Source organism: Salmo salar, chromosome 11 (assembly GCF_965601325.2).
Source record: "Salmo salar chromosome 11, fSalSal1, whole genome shotgun sequence".
Lineage (NCBI taxonomy): Eukaryota > Metazoa > Chordata > Actinopteri > Salmoniformes > Salmonidae > Salmo > Salmo salar.
Genome location: NC_138301.1, coordinates 118,973,039 through 118,988,306, shown reverse-complemented (window position 1 = coordinate 118,988,306; position 15,268 = coordinate 118,973,039). Strand labels below are relative to the sequence as shown.

Below are 15,268 nucleotides of genomic sequence, written 5' to 3'. Positions count from 1 at the left end.
TTTAGGGAAGGTAGCAGGGCTAACACACAAACTAGCCTGATCTAATCTCTAGGGAAGGTAGCAGGGCTAACTAACACAACAACTAGCCTGATCTAACCTCTAGGGAAGGTAGCTGAAGGCTAACACACAGACTAGCCTGATCTAACATCTCGGCAAGGTAGCTGGGCTAACAAATGAACTAGCCTGATCTAACCTTTAGGGAAGGTAGCAGGGCTAACACACAAACTAGCCTGATCTAACCTTTAGGGAATGTAGCTGAAGGCTAACACACAAAGACAGATGCTGTCCACATCATTAGCCTAAGTTATACAAAGCTAATACAGCAAGCCCATATCTCATACCTTTAGAGGGAGTAAGGATGAAGATAGCTCCTAGCAATTATGGAAAAATATCCCCAGACTCTCGAGAGGGAAGTTAATAGAAAACAGACAGACAAAGATAGTCGTTGTTGTAACTGAATTAAGGTTTAGCCTGATGGTGATGACCATCTACTGTTTAGATTGTAGGCGGACGCAAAGATGCCGTTTGTCAGTCTTTATGATTTTAGAGGAGATAGGCTATACAGGGCATGTTATTCAGATGGATTGTGTTATTGATCTTGAAGAGTCTTGATGCCTTGAACAGGGACTTGACTCAGTAACCAGCTGGTTATTTATGTAAGATAGATGATAGGTAAGTTTGGCTTGTAATCAATGACGCATACCGGTGGTCGCTGTTGTGAGAGTTGTTGGCGTGCTCAATTCACCAAATCTGTCTGGGTGAAGGACCCGGTTTGAAAGGAGGCACCCTCAATGGCTGCTCGTATAAATACCTGGCCATAGAGTTATATCGAGGGCACAACTTCCACAAGTGCCCTCCGTCTTCACGTGACCATAGAGTTGGGTAGAAGGCACACCTGCCACAAATGCCCTCTCCCCAACTCCACTCCACCGATCAGGGAATTCTGTACAGTCATTAGCCTAAATTATGCAAGGTTAATCCACATGCCATACACTTTAGAAGGATTAGGCATTCCGCTATCTAGTGTTCTAAGCTAGCGTCCTTGGAAATAAGGGAAGCATCCCTAACTTCTGAAGGGATGTGGTTAAAAGCTAACCGACAGCAAGATAGAGGCAGTCCTCATCATTAGTGAAAGTTGTCCTAGGCTTATAGAGTGTTTTCTCAACTTTCGAGGGAGCAAGGCAATACACAAAGACCCCTCACAATTAGAGAAACCCTCAGAGAGGATAGCTAGCACACAGAAACATAGAGACAACTTTCATCTTTAGAGTACTGCTAGGTTAATATAGCATGCCCTGAGGTTAAGACAGACTAGCGAGACAAGCTAACCTATTAAGTGTCCTCACAATTAGGGGGGAAATCAGGAAAACACCACAATATCAACCTAGCCTCCAGAGAGATTAGCTACAGGCTAACAGGCGGAGACCCAAACAACAGAGAGGTTGTAGTCATTAGAGAGGCTAGTGCAGGGCTAACAACAGTCACAGCCAGGGGTTCTCCGGGCCATTAGTTTAAGCAGAAACAGCAGCAAATCTCCTTCACTTTCTCTCCCTCTCTTTTTGCTCTCTCTTTTCTCTCTGTCAAACTTTTTCTGCCTCTCTCTCTTGCTCTTTCTCTCCATCGATCTCTCTTTCTCTCTCTCGCTCTCTCTCTCTCCGCTCTCTCTCTCTGTCATATTACAACAAACCAAGCCCTTCCCTCCATATAACCATAATTAACCCACAGGGGAAGAGAAGAAAGAGAGAAAGGGGGAGAGAGGGAGAGATCGAGAGAACGTGAGACAATTAAAGAGAGAATGGGAGGAAAAGAGACAGAGGTTGAACAGAGAGAGGGAGAAGGAGGAGGGTAGAGAGAGGTTGGATAGAGAGAGGGAGAGGGATATGATGGATAGAGAGAGGTTGAATAGAGAGAGGGAGAGGACGGAGGATAGAGAGAGAGGTTGAATAGAGAGAGGGAGAGGGATATGATGGATAGAGAGCTAGAGAGAGATACAAAAAGAGAAGAAGAAAATAGAAAGAGAGAGAGATAATGAATCAGAGGAGGACTGTGCATAATTCTAAAGGGAATCTCTGTGGTTTATTGCTGCACATGTATAATTATCTAAATATACACTGGAGAGTCAGGGAATTGACAACAAAAATACACAACACAGTAACTAAAAAAGACCACATTTTCTCTCTAGCTGTGAGAGTAAATTAGCTCATTAGTTTGAACCTGTGTGGTAGTCTAGGTAGGCTCCTGTACCATAGCAGGATAACAGAGTTGACTGGTTAGGCTCCTGTACTATAGCAGGATAACAGAGTTGACTGGTTAGGCTCCTGTACTATAGCAGGATAACAGAGTTGACTGGTTAGGCTCCTGTACTATAGCAGGATAACAGAGTTGACTGGTTAGGTTACTGTACTATAGCAGGATAACAGAGTTGACTGGTTAGGCTCTTGTACAACAACAGGGTAACAGAGTTGACTGGGTAGGTTACTGTACCATAGCAGGATAACAGGGTTGACTCGGTATGCTGCTGTACTATAGCAGGGTAACAGGGTTGACTGGGTATGCTGCTGTACTATAGCAGGATAACAGAGTTGACTCGGTATGCTGCTGTACTATAGCAGGATAACAGAGTTGACTGGGTATGCTGCTGTACCATAGCAGGATAACAGGGTTGACTCGGTAGGCTGCTGTACTATAGCAGGATAACAGGGTTGACTGGGTAGGTTACTGTACCATAGCAGGATAACAGGGTTGACTCGGTAGGCTGCTGTACTATAGCAGGATAACAGAGTTGACTGGGTAGGTTACTGTACCATAGCAGGATAACAGGGTTGACTCGGTAGGCTGCTGTACTATAGCAGGATAACAGGGTTGACTGGGTAGGTTACTGTACCATAGCAGGATAACAGGGTTGACTCGGTAGGCTGCTGTACTATAGCAGGATAACAGGGTTGACTCGGTATGCTGCTGTACTATAGCAGGATAACAGAGTTGACTGGGTATGCTGCTGTACCATAGCAGGATAACAGGGTTGACTCGGTAGGCTGCTGTACTATAGCAGGATAACAGGGTTGACTGGGTAGGTTACTGTACCATAGCAGGATAACAGGGTTGACTCGGTAGGCTGCTGTACTATAGCAGGATAACAGGGTTGACTCGGTAGGCTGCTGTACTATAGCAGGATAACAGAGTTGACTGGGTAGGTTACTGTACAGTAATGTTACCTACAGACTACTGCACCTTCATTACCTTAAATGAACTAGAGTCTGAACAGGAAAGTGAGAGGTGAAGATAACGACAGACTGTTATTTAAACTTGTTGATGTTTTCCTTAAATGCAATAATGCTTTGGTAGTTTGATACAGAGAGATATATATATTATACATACAGTACTATGCTATATATCCTATATTATGCTATACTATATTATATTATACTATACTATATTATACTATACTATATTATACAATACTATATTATACGATACTATCTTTTACTATATTATACTATATTATACGATACTATATTATACGATACTATACTATATTATACAATACTATATGATACTATATTATACTATATTATACTATACTATATTATATTATACGATACTATATTATACTATATTATACTATACTATACTATACTATATTATACTATATTATACTATATTATACTATATTATACGATACTATATTATATTATACGATACTATATTATACTATATTATACTATATTATACTATACTATGTGGAAGGACCACCAGAGGGCAGGCTGGACTCACGGATAGTAGCCCAACTAGGCATGTGAGTCAAGGGGACCTGAGGCAATTAAGCACAGCTGATGCTACTAATGACCTATTATCTTTTCCCTACAAGAGAGAGGAGGGAACCAGCAAGATGGGAGGGAAAACCTCTCTCTGGAAGATGGCTACCAAGAGAGAGAAGCTAACCACGAAGAACCATTAAGACGGTGACAAACCCGTGACTTTTGTTGTAGTTTAAAGATAATCGTATTGTGTTCCTGTTTCATCTGGAGAAGAAGAAGATGTATGTTTTTCCTTGGGAGATTTTCAGGAATTATGTTGGAGTGTTTGTATTGACCAAAATCCCTCAATAGAAAACTGTGTTCAATCAAGAAAACCTACTCCTGACTCGCTTATTCCACCTTTCTGCTTTAGAGTGACGCCAAATTACTTGGTCCGCTCACAACTATATTATATTATACTATATTAAACTATATTATATTATATTATACTATATTATACTATATTATACTATACTATATTATATTATACTATATTATATTATACTATATTATATTATACTATACTATATTATACTATATTATACTATATTATATTATACTATACTATATTATATTATACTATATTATACTATATTATATTATACTATATTATACTATATTATACTATATTATATTATATTCTACATACTACATATAACAGCAGTACCAGTGGTGGCTGGTGGACGGAGATATTGGAGGACAGGCTCATTGGCTGGAATTGAATAAGTAGAAGCATAGCAGCAGGAGCAGGGAACTAGTGCTTCCATGACTGGTCAAAGAGTTTCAGAGAAGGAGTGCTGATCTAGGATCAGGTCCTCGCTCTCATTATAAAGAATCCATTAAGATATTAAAAAAAGAGGCTAAACTGATCTTAGATCAGCAGGTGTGTACTAACCGTCGGAAGGGTCCAGTATTTCCACCGTGGCGGTGGCAGGGAATTCCAGTGCTCCCATAACGGGCTCAGACAGAAGGATCCGGAAGGTTTCAGACTGTTCAAAGATCCCATCGGCAAGGATCACAACACGCCATGTGGCCCGCGTCTGACCAGGGTTAAACTGTACCTGCTTCTGGGAGTGACCCTTAAAGTCCTGGTCATTCTCCGCTCTGCCGTTCTGGGTACCAATACCTGGAGGGGAGGGAGAGAGGGGAGGGAGAGAGAGAGGGGAGATAAAAGGTGGCGAGGATGAGATAAGGAAATAAAAAAAGGAAGACAGAGAAATATGAAGGGTTATATGGAAACAAAAGGGAGAGAGAGTAAGAGATGAGGAAAAAAAGGGAGAGAGAGAGAGTAAGAGATGAGGGAAAAAAAGGGAGAGAGAGAGTAAGAGATGAGGAAAAAAAGGGAGAGAGAGAGAGTAAGAGATGAGGAAAGAAAGGGAGAGAGAGAAAAGGTGAGAGGAGGAAGAGAAAGAGAAAAAAGGAAGCAAGTGAGTAATTCACACAATGTTCTCTCTCTCTCTCTCTCTCTCTCTCTCTCTCTCTCTCTCTCTCTCTCTCTCTCTCTCTCTCTCTCAATTTGAATTTCAATTTAAGGGCGTCATTGACATGGGAAACAAATGTTAACATGGCCAAAGCAAGTGAAGTAGATAATAAACAAAAGTGCAAAACAATAAAAATTAACATTAAACAAGTTGCAAAATAATAGACATTTCAAATGTCATATTATGTGCAAATATTTAAAGTACAAAAGGGAAAATAAATAAATATGGGTTGTATTTACAATATTGTTTGTTCTTCACTGGTTGCCCTTTTCTTGTGGCAACAGGTCACAAATATTACTGCTGTGATGGCACACTGTGGAATTTCACCCAGTAGATATGGGAGTTTATCAAAATTGGGTTCGTTTTTTTCGAATTCTTCGTGGATCTGTGTAATCTGAAGGAAATATGTGTCTCTAATATGGTCATACATTTGGCAGGAGGTTAGAAAGTGCAGCTCAGTTTCCACCACATTTTGTGGGCAGTGTGCACATGGCCTATCTTCTCTTGAGAGCCAGGTCTGCCAACAGCAGCCTTTCTCAATAGCAAAGCTAGACTCACTGAGTCTGTACATAGTCAAAGCTTTCCTGGTCAGGTATTCTGCCACTGTGTACTCTCTGTTTATGGCCAAATAGAATTCTAGTTTGCTCTGATTTTTTGTTAATTCTTTCCAATGTGCGAAGTAATTATCTTATGATTTTATAATGATTTGGGTGGGTCTAACTGTGTTGCTGTCCCGGGTCTCGCTCTCTCTCTCTCTGAGCCATAGGGAAGTGAGGGATGAGTGTACGTCTGAAGCGTTTCAATAAATATATTCTACATTTACAGAGACGGATTAGCTAACACGTGCGTGCTGGTATAATGACTGTTTTTTTACAGAGACAGCATTCATCATCCTAGCCACATGCCACTAAATACTATTTCTAGAGCTGTCATGTGTTTCTTTTCTAAGCCTTCCATGTATGTTCAAGAAATGATAAAGTGAACACACACACAGTGCATTCATTAAGTATTCAGACCCTTTCACTTTTTCCACATTTTGTTACATTACAGCCTTATTCTAAAATGGATTAAAGTGTTTTTTCCCCCCTCATCAATCAACAGACCCCAGAATTACGAAGCAAAAACAGGTTAAGAAATGTTTGGAAATGTAAAAAAAAAACAGGAAATATCACATTTACATAAGTATTCAGACCCTTTACTCAGTACTTTGTTGAAGCACCTTTGGCAGCGATTACAACCTCGAGTCTTCTTGGGTATGACGCTACAAGCTTGGCAACACCTGTAGTTGGAGAGTTTCTTCCATTCTTCTCTGCAGATCCTCTCAAGCTCTGTCAGGTTGGATGGGGAGCCTCACTGCACAGCTTTTTTCAGGTCTCTCCAGAGATGTTCGATTGGGTTCAAGTCCAGGCTGTGGCTGGGCCACTCAAGGACATTCAAAGACTTGTCCCGAAGCCACTCCTGTGTTGTCTTGGCTGTGTGCTATGGGTCGTTGTCCTGTTGGAAGGTGAACCTTCGCCCCAGTCTGAGGTCCTGAGCACTCTGGGATCTCTCTGTACTTTGCTCTGTTCATCTTTCTCTCATTCTTGACTAGTCTAACAGTCCCTGCCGCTGAAAAACATCCCCATAGCATGATGCTGCCACCACCATGCTTCACCGTAGGGATGGTGCCAGGTTTCCTCCAGACGTGATGCTTGGCATTCAGGCCATAGTGTACCATCTTGGTTTTCATCAGACCAGAGAATCTTGTTTCTCATGGTCTGAGAGTCTTTAGGTGCCTTTTGGCAAACTCCAAGAGGGCTGTCATCTGCTTTTTACAGAGGAGTGGCTTCCATCTGGCCACTCTACAATAAAGGCCTGGTTGGTGAAATGCTGCAGAGATGGTTGTACTTCTGGAAGGTTCTCCCATCTCCACAGAGGAATTCTGGAGCTCTGTCAAAGTGACCATTGGGTTCTTGGTCACCTCCCTGACCAAGGCCCTTCTCCCCCGAATGCTCAGTTTGGCCAGGTGGCCAGCTCTAAGAAGAGTCCTGGTGGTTCCAAACTTCTTCAGTTTAAGAATGATGGAGGCCACTGTGTTCTCGGGGACCTTCCCTTCCCCAGATCTGTGCCTCGACACAATCCTGTCTCGGAGCTCTCCGGACAATTCCTTCGACCTCATGGCTTGGTTCTTGCTCTGACATGCACTGTCAACTGTGGGACCTTATATAGACAGATGTGTGCCTTTCCAAATCATGTCCAATCAATTGAATTTACCACAGATGGACTCCAATCAAGTTGTAGAAACATCTCAATGATGATTAATGGAAACATGACAGCAAAGGGTCTGAATAATTATGCAATTAAGGTTTTTCTGTTTTTTTAAAGCACTCAGGACCTCAGACTGGGGCGAAGGTTCGAATTCGAATAGGATAACGACCCTAAGCAGACAGCCAAGATAACGCAAGAGCGGCTTTGGGACAAGTCTCTCTCCACCCAGTTTATAAAGTAGAACAGACACTGAGCAAGGACAAGCATTAGCAGAAGGCTGATTGTATATAGTAGAACAGACCCTGAACATGGACAAGCTACAAAGACATACCGGCTGGAAAAACATCACCCTATAGACTATCACAAGCTGTAGAAATAACAATAAAATAATAAAATATTAATAATAATAATAACAAAAATAATATTAATAATATTAATACAAATAATAATAACAATAGTAATAAAAATAATAATAACAATAATAATAAAAACAACACAAATAATAATAATAACAATAATAACAAAAATGCATTTAATAATATTAATAACAATAATAATAACAATAATAATAACAACAATAATAATAATAATAACAATAATAATAATAATAACAATAATAATAACAATAATAATAATAACAACACAAATAATAATAATAATAACAATAATAATAACAATAATAACAAAAATGCATTTAATAATATTAATAACAATAATAATAACAATAATAATAACAACAATAATAATAATAATAACAATAAGAAGAATAAATAAGAATAACGTTAACAATAATAATAACAATAATAATAATAACATTCATCATAATAATAATAATAACAACAATAATAATAATAACATTCATAATAATAATAATAATAATAATAATAACAATAATGATAATACTATTAATAATATTAATACTAATAAAATAATAACATTAATAATAATACAACAATAATAATAACAAAATAATAATAATATATGCCATTTAGCAGACGTATGGGTGGTCCCTGGTATACAACCCACTAGCCATGCTCTACCAACTGAGTTACAGAGGACCACAGAAATGGCCACAGTGATATAGACATGAGGGTAACCCTACACAGAATCAGAAGCTATTATTAAGAGAACTAGGGTATTGTGCTTTAGGAAGAACATTAGCTTTCACACCAAGTTCACCCTCACGTCCCCTCCAAGCTCCACAGGGAAGGGAGAGAATAACAGAAATACAACGAATGAACTGAAATGGAACAGAAAAAAAGAAAAGTGCTTCAAAGAAATAGGCCTTGAGTAATGAAAGGAGAGAAACGGAAGAGTGAGATTTCTTCTCTCCATTCCATCTCTCTCTCTCTGTTCCATCTCGCTCACTGTTCCATTTATCTCTCATTGGGGGGTCTCTTCCCACCGTTAGCACACCTCCACAGGCAGAGGAGAGGGGGATGAGAGGGGAGGAGGGTAAGTAGAAAGTAGAAAGAAAGGGTTCAGGGGAGGTGGACTACAGTCTTACAAATAAAGGTGCAAGTTGGAACCAAATAACGTTATTGAGAGCGATGCCATAGGGGAACCATTTTAGGTTATCTGAGGAACTATAGATCAGATGGTTCTTTGAAGAACCATACAAAAATCTAAAAAAAGAAATGTTTAGGCCTTTCAGGACCGGAATTGAATAGCCCTGCTGTAGAGTTTTAAGACTTACAGTATGTACATGTTTCCCAGGATTCACCAAGTGAGATCCTAAGGGAATAGGTTTTCATTCAAATGTGATTCATTAAGACAGTACAAATACATACATCATAAGGCCTTCTTTTGAGGGCCTAGTTTTACCCTAATACTAGTGATGTTATGTTTGATACCGGAGCTCAGAGACACGCATTGAAATCACTACGCAGCTAACTTAGAAGCAGCGTGCCGATACACGTGTCACTTTATCAGAAGTACGTCATCAATGCCGTCAGAAACTTCGTTTAATCACATGCTTTTTTTCCAAACTATGTTTTTGCAAAATGCGAGATCCCACTCGTTTTGCTGTAGTTCTGGTGCTTTCTTCGATTCCAAGTGGCTTTCAAACACCAGCCTCTACTGGACACTATATTGACAAATATAGACAGGATATTTCATGTTTCACCTTAACAGTAGCTTAGCAGGTAGAGCAGGGAACCATGGAACATTCAAAGATATCAGGGTATGAGGTGGAATCCTGTTGAAGACACAATATTTAGTTAAAAAAAATGAAATGTGAAAACCACACTTTCTGCTCTGTTGTTCAAATAATTAGTTTTATTTAGTGTAGTATAGCTTCTGTTTTAAGCATTCAAAAAAATGCCATAGATTCTGTTTTAAGCATTCTAAATAATGCCATAGATTCTGTTTTAAGCATTCTAAATAATGCCATAGGTTCTGTTTTAAGCATTCTAAATAATGCCATAGGTTCTGTTTTAAGCATTCTAAATAATGCTACAGCTTCTGTTTTAAGCATTCTAAATAATGCCATAGATTCTGTTTTAAGCATTCTAAATAATGCCATAGATTCTGTTTTAAGCATTCTAAATAATGCCATAGATTCTGTTTTAAGCATTCTAAATAATGCCATAGATTCTGTTTTAAGCATTCTAAATAATGCCATAGATTTTGTTTTAAGCATTCTAAATAATGCCATAGATTCTGTTTTTGAAGGCAGTTTTTGAAAAAATAGTGAACTTGAAGGCACAAGAAAGAGAAACATGATGTACAATGGAAACCTGGTATTCCACCTGATTATAGACTACTAAAGCCAACGACCTATCGCTGCGCCACGGTTTGGATGAAAACCAAAAACGTCTATCTGATAATCAAACGCTGCTATTTATTGCTGACCAGCAGATGTCACTAATATGCAATGTGAACAGATAATGAAGCTCCGCGTAGTGAACGGTTTTTATCGGTACAATTTGGTGAAAGCGCCAAAGCCTTCAGGAAGGCTCGGTTTCCCGTCACTACCTAATACAGTGGCCTGAAACTCATAATTTACAGGCCACATCAGGCCTGTAAATCACATTGTGCTGGCTTGCAAAGTGATGTGTAATTATTATTGGAATCCAGCAAGAGTGGGGATATCCAACATTTTTTATTTGTTTTTTTATTCACCCGCAACCGGCATTTAGATTGACTGCCAGGGTTGGGAAGATATGAGACTCTGGACTGGGCCAGGTTTCATCCTGGTTACCCTGGACTGGGACAGGTTTCATCCTGGTTACCCTACACTGGAACACGTTTCATCCTTGTTACCCTACACTGTGACAGGTTTCATCCTGGTTACCCTACACTGGAACACGTTTCATCCTGGTTACCCTACACTGGAACACGTTTCATCCTGGTTACCCTGGACTAGGACAGGTTCCATCCTGGTTACCCTGGACTGGGACAGGTTTCATCCTGGTTACCCTGGATTAGGACAGGTTTCTTCATCCTAGTTACTCTGGACAGGGACCGATTTTTTCATCCTGGTTACCCTGGACTGGGACAGGTACCTTAATCCAGGTTACCATGGACTAGGACAGGTTCATTCATCCTGGTTACCCTACACTGGGACAGGTTTCATCCTGGTTACCCTGGACTGGGACAGGTTTCTTCATCCTGGTTACCCTGGACTGGGACAGGGTTCTTCATCCTGGTACCCTGGACTGGGACAGGTTTCATCCTGGTTACCCTGGACTGGGACAGGTTTCTTCATCCTGGTTACCCTGGACTGGGACAGGTTTCATCCTGGTTACCCTGGACTGGGACAGGTTTCTTCATCCTGGTCACCCTGGACTGGGACAGGTTCCATCCTGGTTACCCTGGACTGGGACAGGTTTCTTCATCCTGGTTACCCTGGACTGGGACAGGTTTCTTCCTGGTTACCCTGGACTGGAACAGGTTTCATCCTGGTCACCCTGGACTGGGACAGGTTCCATCCTGGTTACCCTGGACTGGGACAGGTTTCTTCATCCTGGTTACCCTGGACTGGGACAGGTTTCATCCTGGTTACCCTGGACTGGAACAGGTTTCATCCTGGTCACCCTGGACTGGGACAGGTTCCATCCTGGTTACCCTGGACTGGGACAGGTTTCATCCTTGTTACCCTGGACTGGGACAGGTTTCATCCTGATTACCCTGGACTGGGACAGGTTTCATCTTGGTTACCCTACACTGGGACAGGTTTCATCCTGGTTACCCTACACTGGGACAGGTTTCATCCTGGTTACCCTACACTGGGACAGGTTTCATCCTGGTTACCCTGGACTGGGACAGGTTTCATCCTGGTTACCCTACACTGGGACAGGTTTCATCCTTGTTACCCTGGGTTGGGACAGGTTTCATCCTGGTTACCCTACACTGGGACAGGTTTCATCCTTGTTACCCTACACTGGGACAGGTTTCATCCTTGTTACCCTACACTGGGACAGGTTTCATCCTGGTTACTCTACACTGGGACAGGTTCCATCCTTGTTACCCTACACTGGGACAGGTTTCATCCTTGTTACCCTACACTGGGACAGGTTTCATCCTGGTTACTCTACACTGGGACAGGTTCCATCCTGGTTACCCTACACTGGGACAGGTTTCATCCTTGTTACCCTGGGTTGGGACAGTTTTCTTCATCATTGTGAAGCTGGTGCATGCAATCACACATTTGACATGTTAGTCATTGAGCAGATGCTGTTATCCAGAACGACTTACAGGTAGTTAGTGCATTGATATTAAGATACAGTTGAAGTTCGAAGTTTACATACACTTAGGTTGGAGTAATTTATTAAACTCCTTTTTCAACCACTCCACAAATTCTTTGTAAACAAACTATAGTTTTGGCAAGTCGGTTAGGACATCTACTTTGTGCATGACACAAATAATTTTCCAACAATTGTTTACAGACAGATTATTTAATTTATAATTCAATGTATCACAATTCCAGTGGGTCAGAAGTTTACATACACTAAGTTGACTGTGCCTTTAAACAGCTTGGAAAATTCTAGAAAATTATGTAATGGTTTTAGAAGCTTCTGACAGGCTATTTGACATCATTTGAGACAAATGGAGGTGTACCTGTGGATGTATTTCAGGGCCTACCTTCAAACTCAGTGCCTCTTTGCTTGACATCATGGGAAAATCCAAAGAAATCAGCCATGACCTCAGAAAAAAAATTGTAGACCTTCACAAGTCTGGGACCACGCAGCCATCATACCGCTCAGGAATGAGACGCGTTCTGTCTCCTAGAGATTAACGTACTTTGGTGCGAAAAGTGCAAATCAATCCCAGAACAACAGCAAAGGACCTTGTGAAGATGCTGGAGGAAACTGGTACAAAAGTATCTATCTCCACATTAAAACAAGTCCTATATCGACATAACCTGAAAGGCCGCGCAGCAAGGAAGAAGCCACTGCTCCAAACCCACCGTAAAAAAAGACAGACTACGGTTTGCAACTGCACATGGGGACAAAGATTGTACTTTTTGGAGAAATGTCATCTGGTCTGATGAAACAAAAATAACTGTTTGGCCATAATGACCATCGTTATGTTTGGAGGAAAAAGGGGGAGGCTTGCAAGCCGAAGAACACCATCCCAACCGTGAAGCACAGGGGTTGCAGCATCATGTTGTGGGGGTGCTTTGCTGCAGGAGGGACTGGTGCACTTCACAAAATAGATGGCATCATGAGGCAGGAAAATTATGTGGATATAATGAAGCAACAACTCAAGACATCAGTCAGGAAGTTAAAGCTTGGTCGCAAATGGCTCTTCCAAATGGACAATGACCCCAAGCATACTTCCAAAGTTGTGGAAAAATGGCTTAAGGACAACAAAGTCAAGGTATTGGAGTGGCCATCACAAAGCCCTGACCTCAATCCCATAGAGAATTTGTGGGCAGAACTGAAAAAGCGTGTGCGAGCAAGCAGGCCTACAAACCTGACTCAGTTACATCAGCTCTGTCAGGAGGAATGGGCCAAAATTCACCCAACTTATTGTGGGAAGCTTGTGGAAGGCTACCCAAAACGTTTGACCCACTGACCCACATTGAGTGTATGTAAACTTCTGACCCACTGGGAATCTGATGAAATAAATAAAAGCTTAAATAAATCATTTTCTCTACTATTATTCTGACATTTCACATTCTTAAAATAAAGTGGTGATCCTAACTGACCGAAGACAGGGAATTTTTACTAGGATTAAATGTCAGGAATTGTGAAAAATGGAGTTTAAATGTATTTGGTGTATGTAAATGTCTGACTTCAACTGTAGCTAGGTGGTAAAACCACATCATCTCAGTCATAGGATGTACATTTTACCTCAATAGAGTATCTATCATCAATCAGAGCTAGTAAGGGGAAGTCAAGAGATAGCTCACAAAAGGCAATTTATGTTATTTTAATTTTATTACGGGGGTGGGGGGAGGGTGCTGTAGGACAATTTAAGATACTCACCAAATGTACGAAAACAAGTACAAACACATACGCCCACGCGCAAGAATACCAAACACATGCACACAGAGGTAAAGTCACACAGTCCCTAAGGCTGCACCAGACTAACCAGGCCCTCCCCCCCACCGTGCTGACAGTACCTCTTTGAACTTCCAGTCAGTAAATAAGAGACTCTCATTCTGCCCTGTAGGATTGTTTACTGTTAACCTGAACAAGCTATCATAATCTCTCTCTACGCACGCACGCACACGCACACACACACACACACACACACACACACACACACACACACACACACACACACACACACACACACACACACACACACACACACACACACACACACACACACACACACACACACACACACAGGCTATGAAGGTTGATAATACTACACTTCCTACTCTAGTTCCTTCTAACTTGTCTCTGTCCTCTACAGTCTGGGTGATGATAGGTGTGTTTCTTTCCTCTCTACAGTCTGGGTGATGATAGGTGTGTTTCTAACCTCTGTACAGTCTGGGTGATGATAGGAGTGTTTCTAACCTCTCTACAGTCTGGGTGATGATAGGTGTGTTTCTTTCCTCTGTACAGTCTGGGTGATGATAGGTGTGTTTCTAACCTCTGTACAGTCTGGGTGATGATAGGTGTGTTTCTAACCTCTGTACAGTCTGGGTGATGATAGGTGTGTTTCTAACCTCTGTACAGTCTGGGTGATGATAGGTGTGTTTCTAACCTCTCTACAGTCTGGGTGATGATAGGTGTGTTTCTAACCTCTGTACAGTCTGGGTGATGATAGGTGTGTTTCTTTCCTCTCTACAGTCTGGGTGATGATAGGTGTGTTTCTAACCTCTCTACAGTCTGGGTGATGATAGGTGTGTTTCTAACCTCTGTACAGTCTGGGTGATGATAGGTGTGTTTCTAACCTCTGTACAGTCTGGGTGATGATAGGTGTGTTTCTTTCCTCTCTACAGTCTGGGTGATGATAGGTGTGTTTCTTTCCTCTCTACAGTCTGGGTGATGATAGGTGTGTTTCTAACCTCTGTACAGTCTGGGTGATGATAGGTGTGTTTCTTTCCTCTCTACAGTCTGGGTGATGATAGGTGTGTTTCTTTCCTCTCTACAGTCTGGGTGATGATAGGTGTGTTTCTAACCTCTGTACAGTCTGGGTGATGATAGGTGTGTTTCTAACCTCTCTACAGTCTGGGTGATGATAGGTGTGTTTCTAACCTCTGTACAGTCTGGGTGATGATAGGTGTGTTTCTAACCTCTGTACAGTCTGGGTGATGATAGGTGTGTTTCTTTCCTCTCTACA

At 41.2% G+C, this 15,268-nt stretch overlaps 1 protein-coding gene across 1 annotated transcript in view; it reads right to left on the bottom strand.

The window, feature by feature from the left end:
• The window catches only part of LOC106590844 (FRAS1-related extracellular matrix protein 2), a 244,869-nt gene that overhangs the window by 128,929 nt on the left and 100,672 nt on the right, over positions 1-15,268 (bottom strand). Inside the window, exon 5 of the mRNA XM_045690232.2 lies at positions 4,693-4,923. Within this exon, the coding sequence (XP_045546188.1) occupies positions 4,693-4,923 (231 nt within the window). The remainder of the gene's footprint in view (positions 1-4,692; positions 4,924-15,268) is intronic.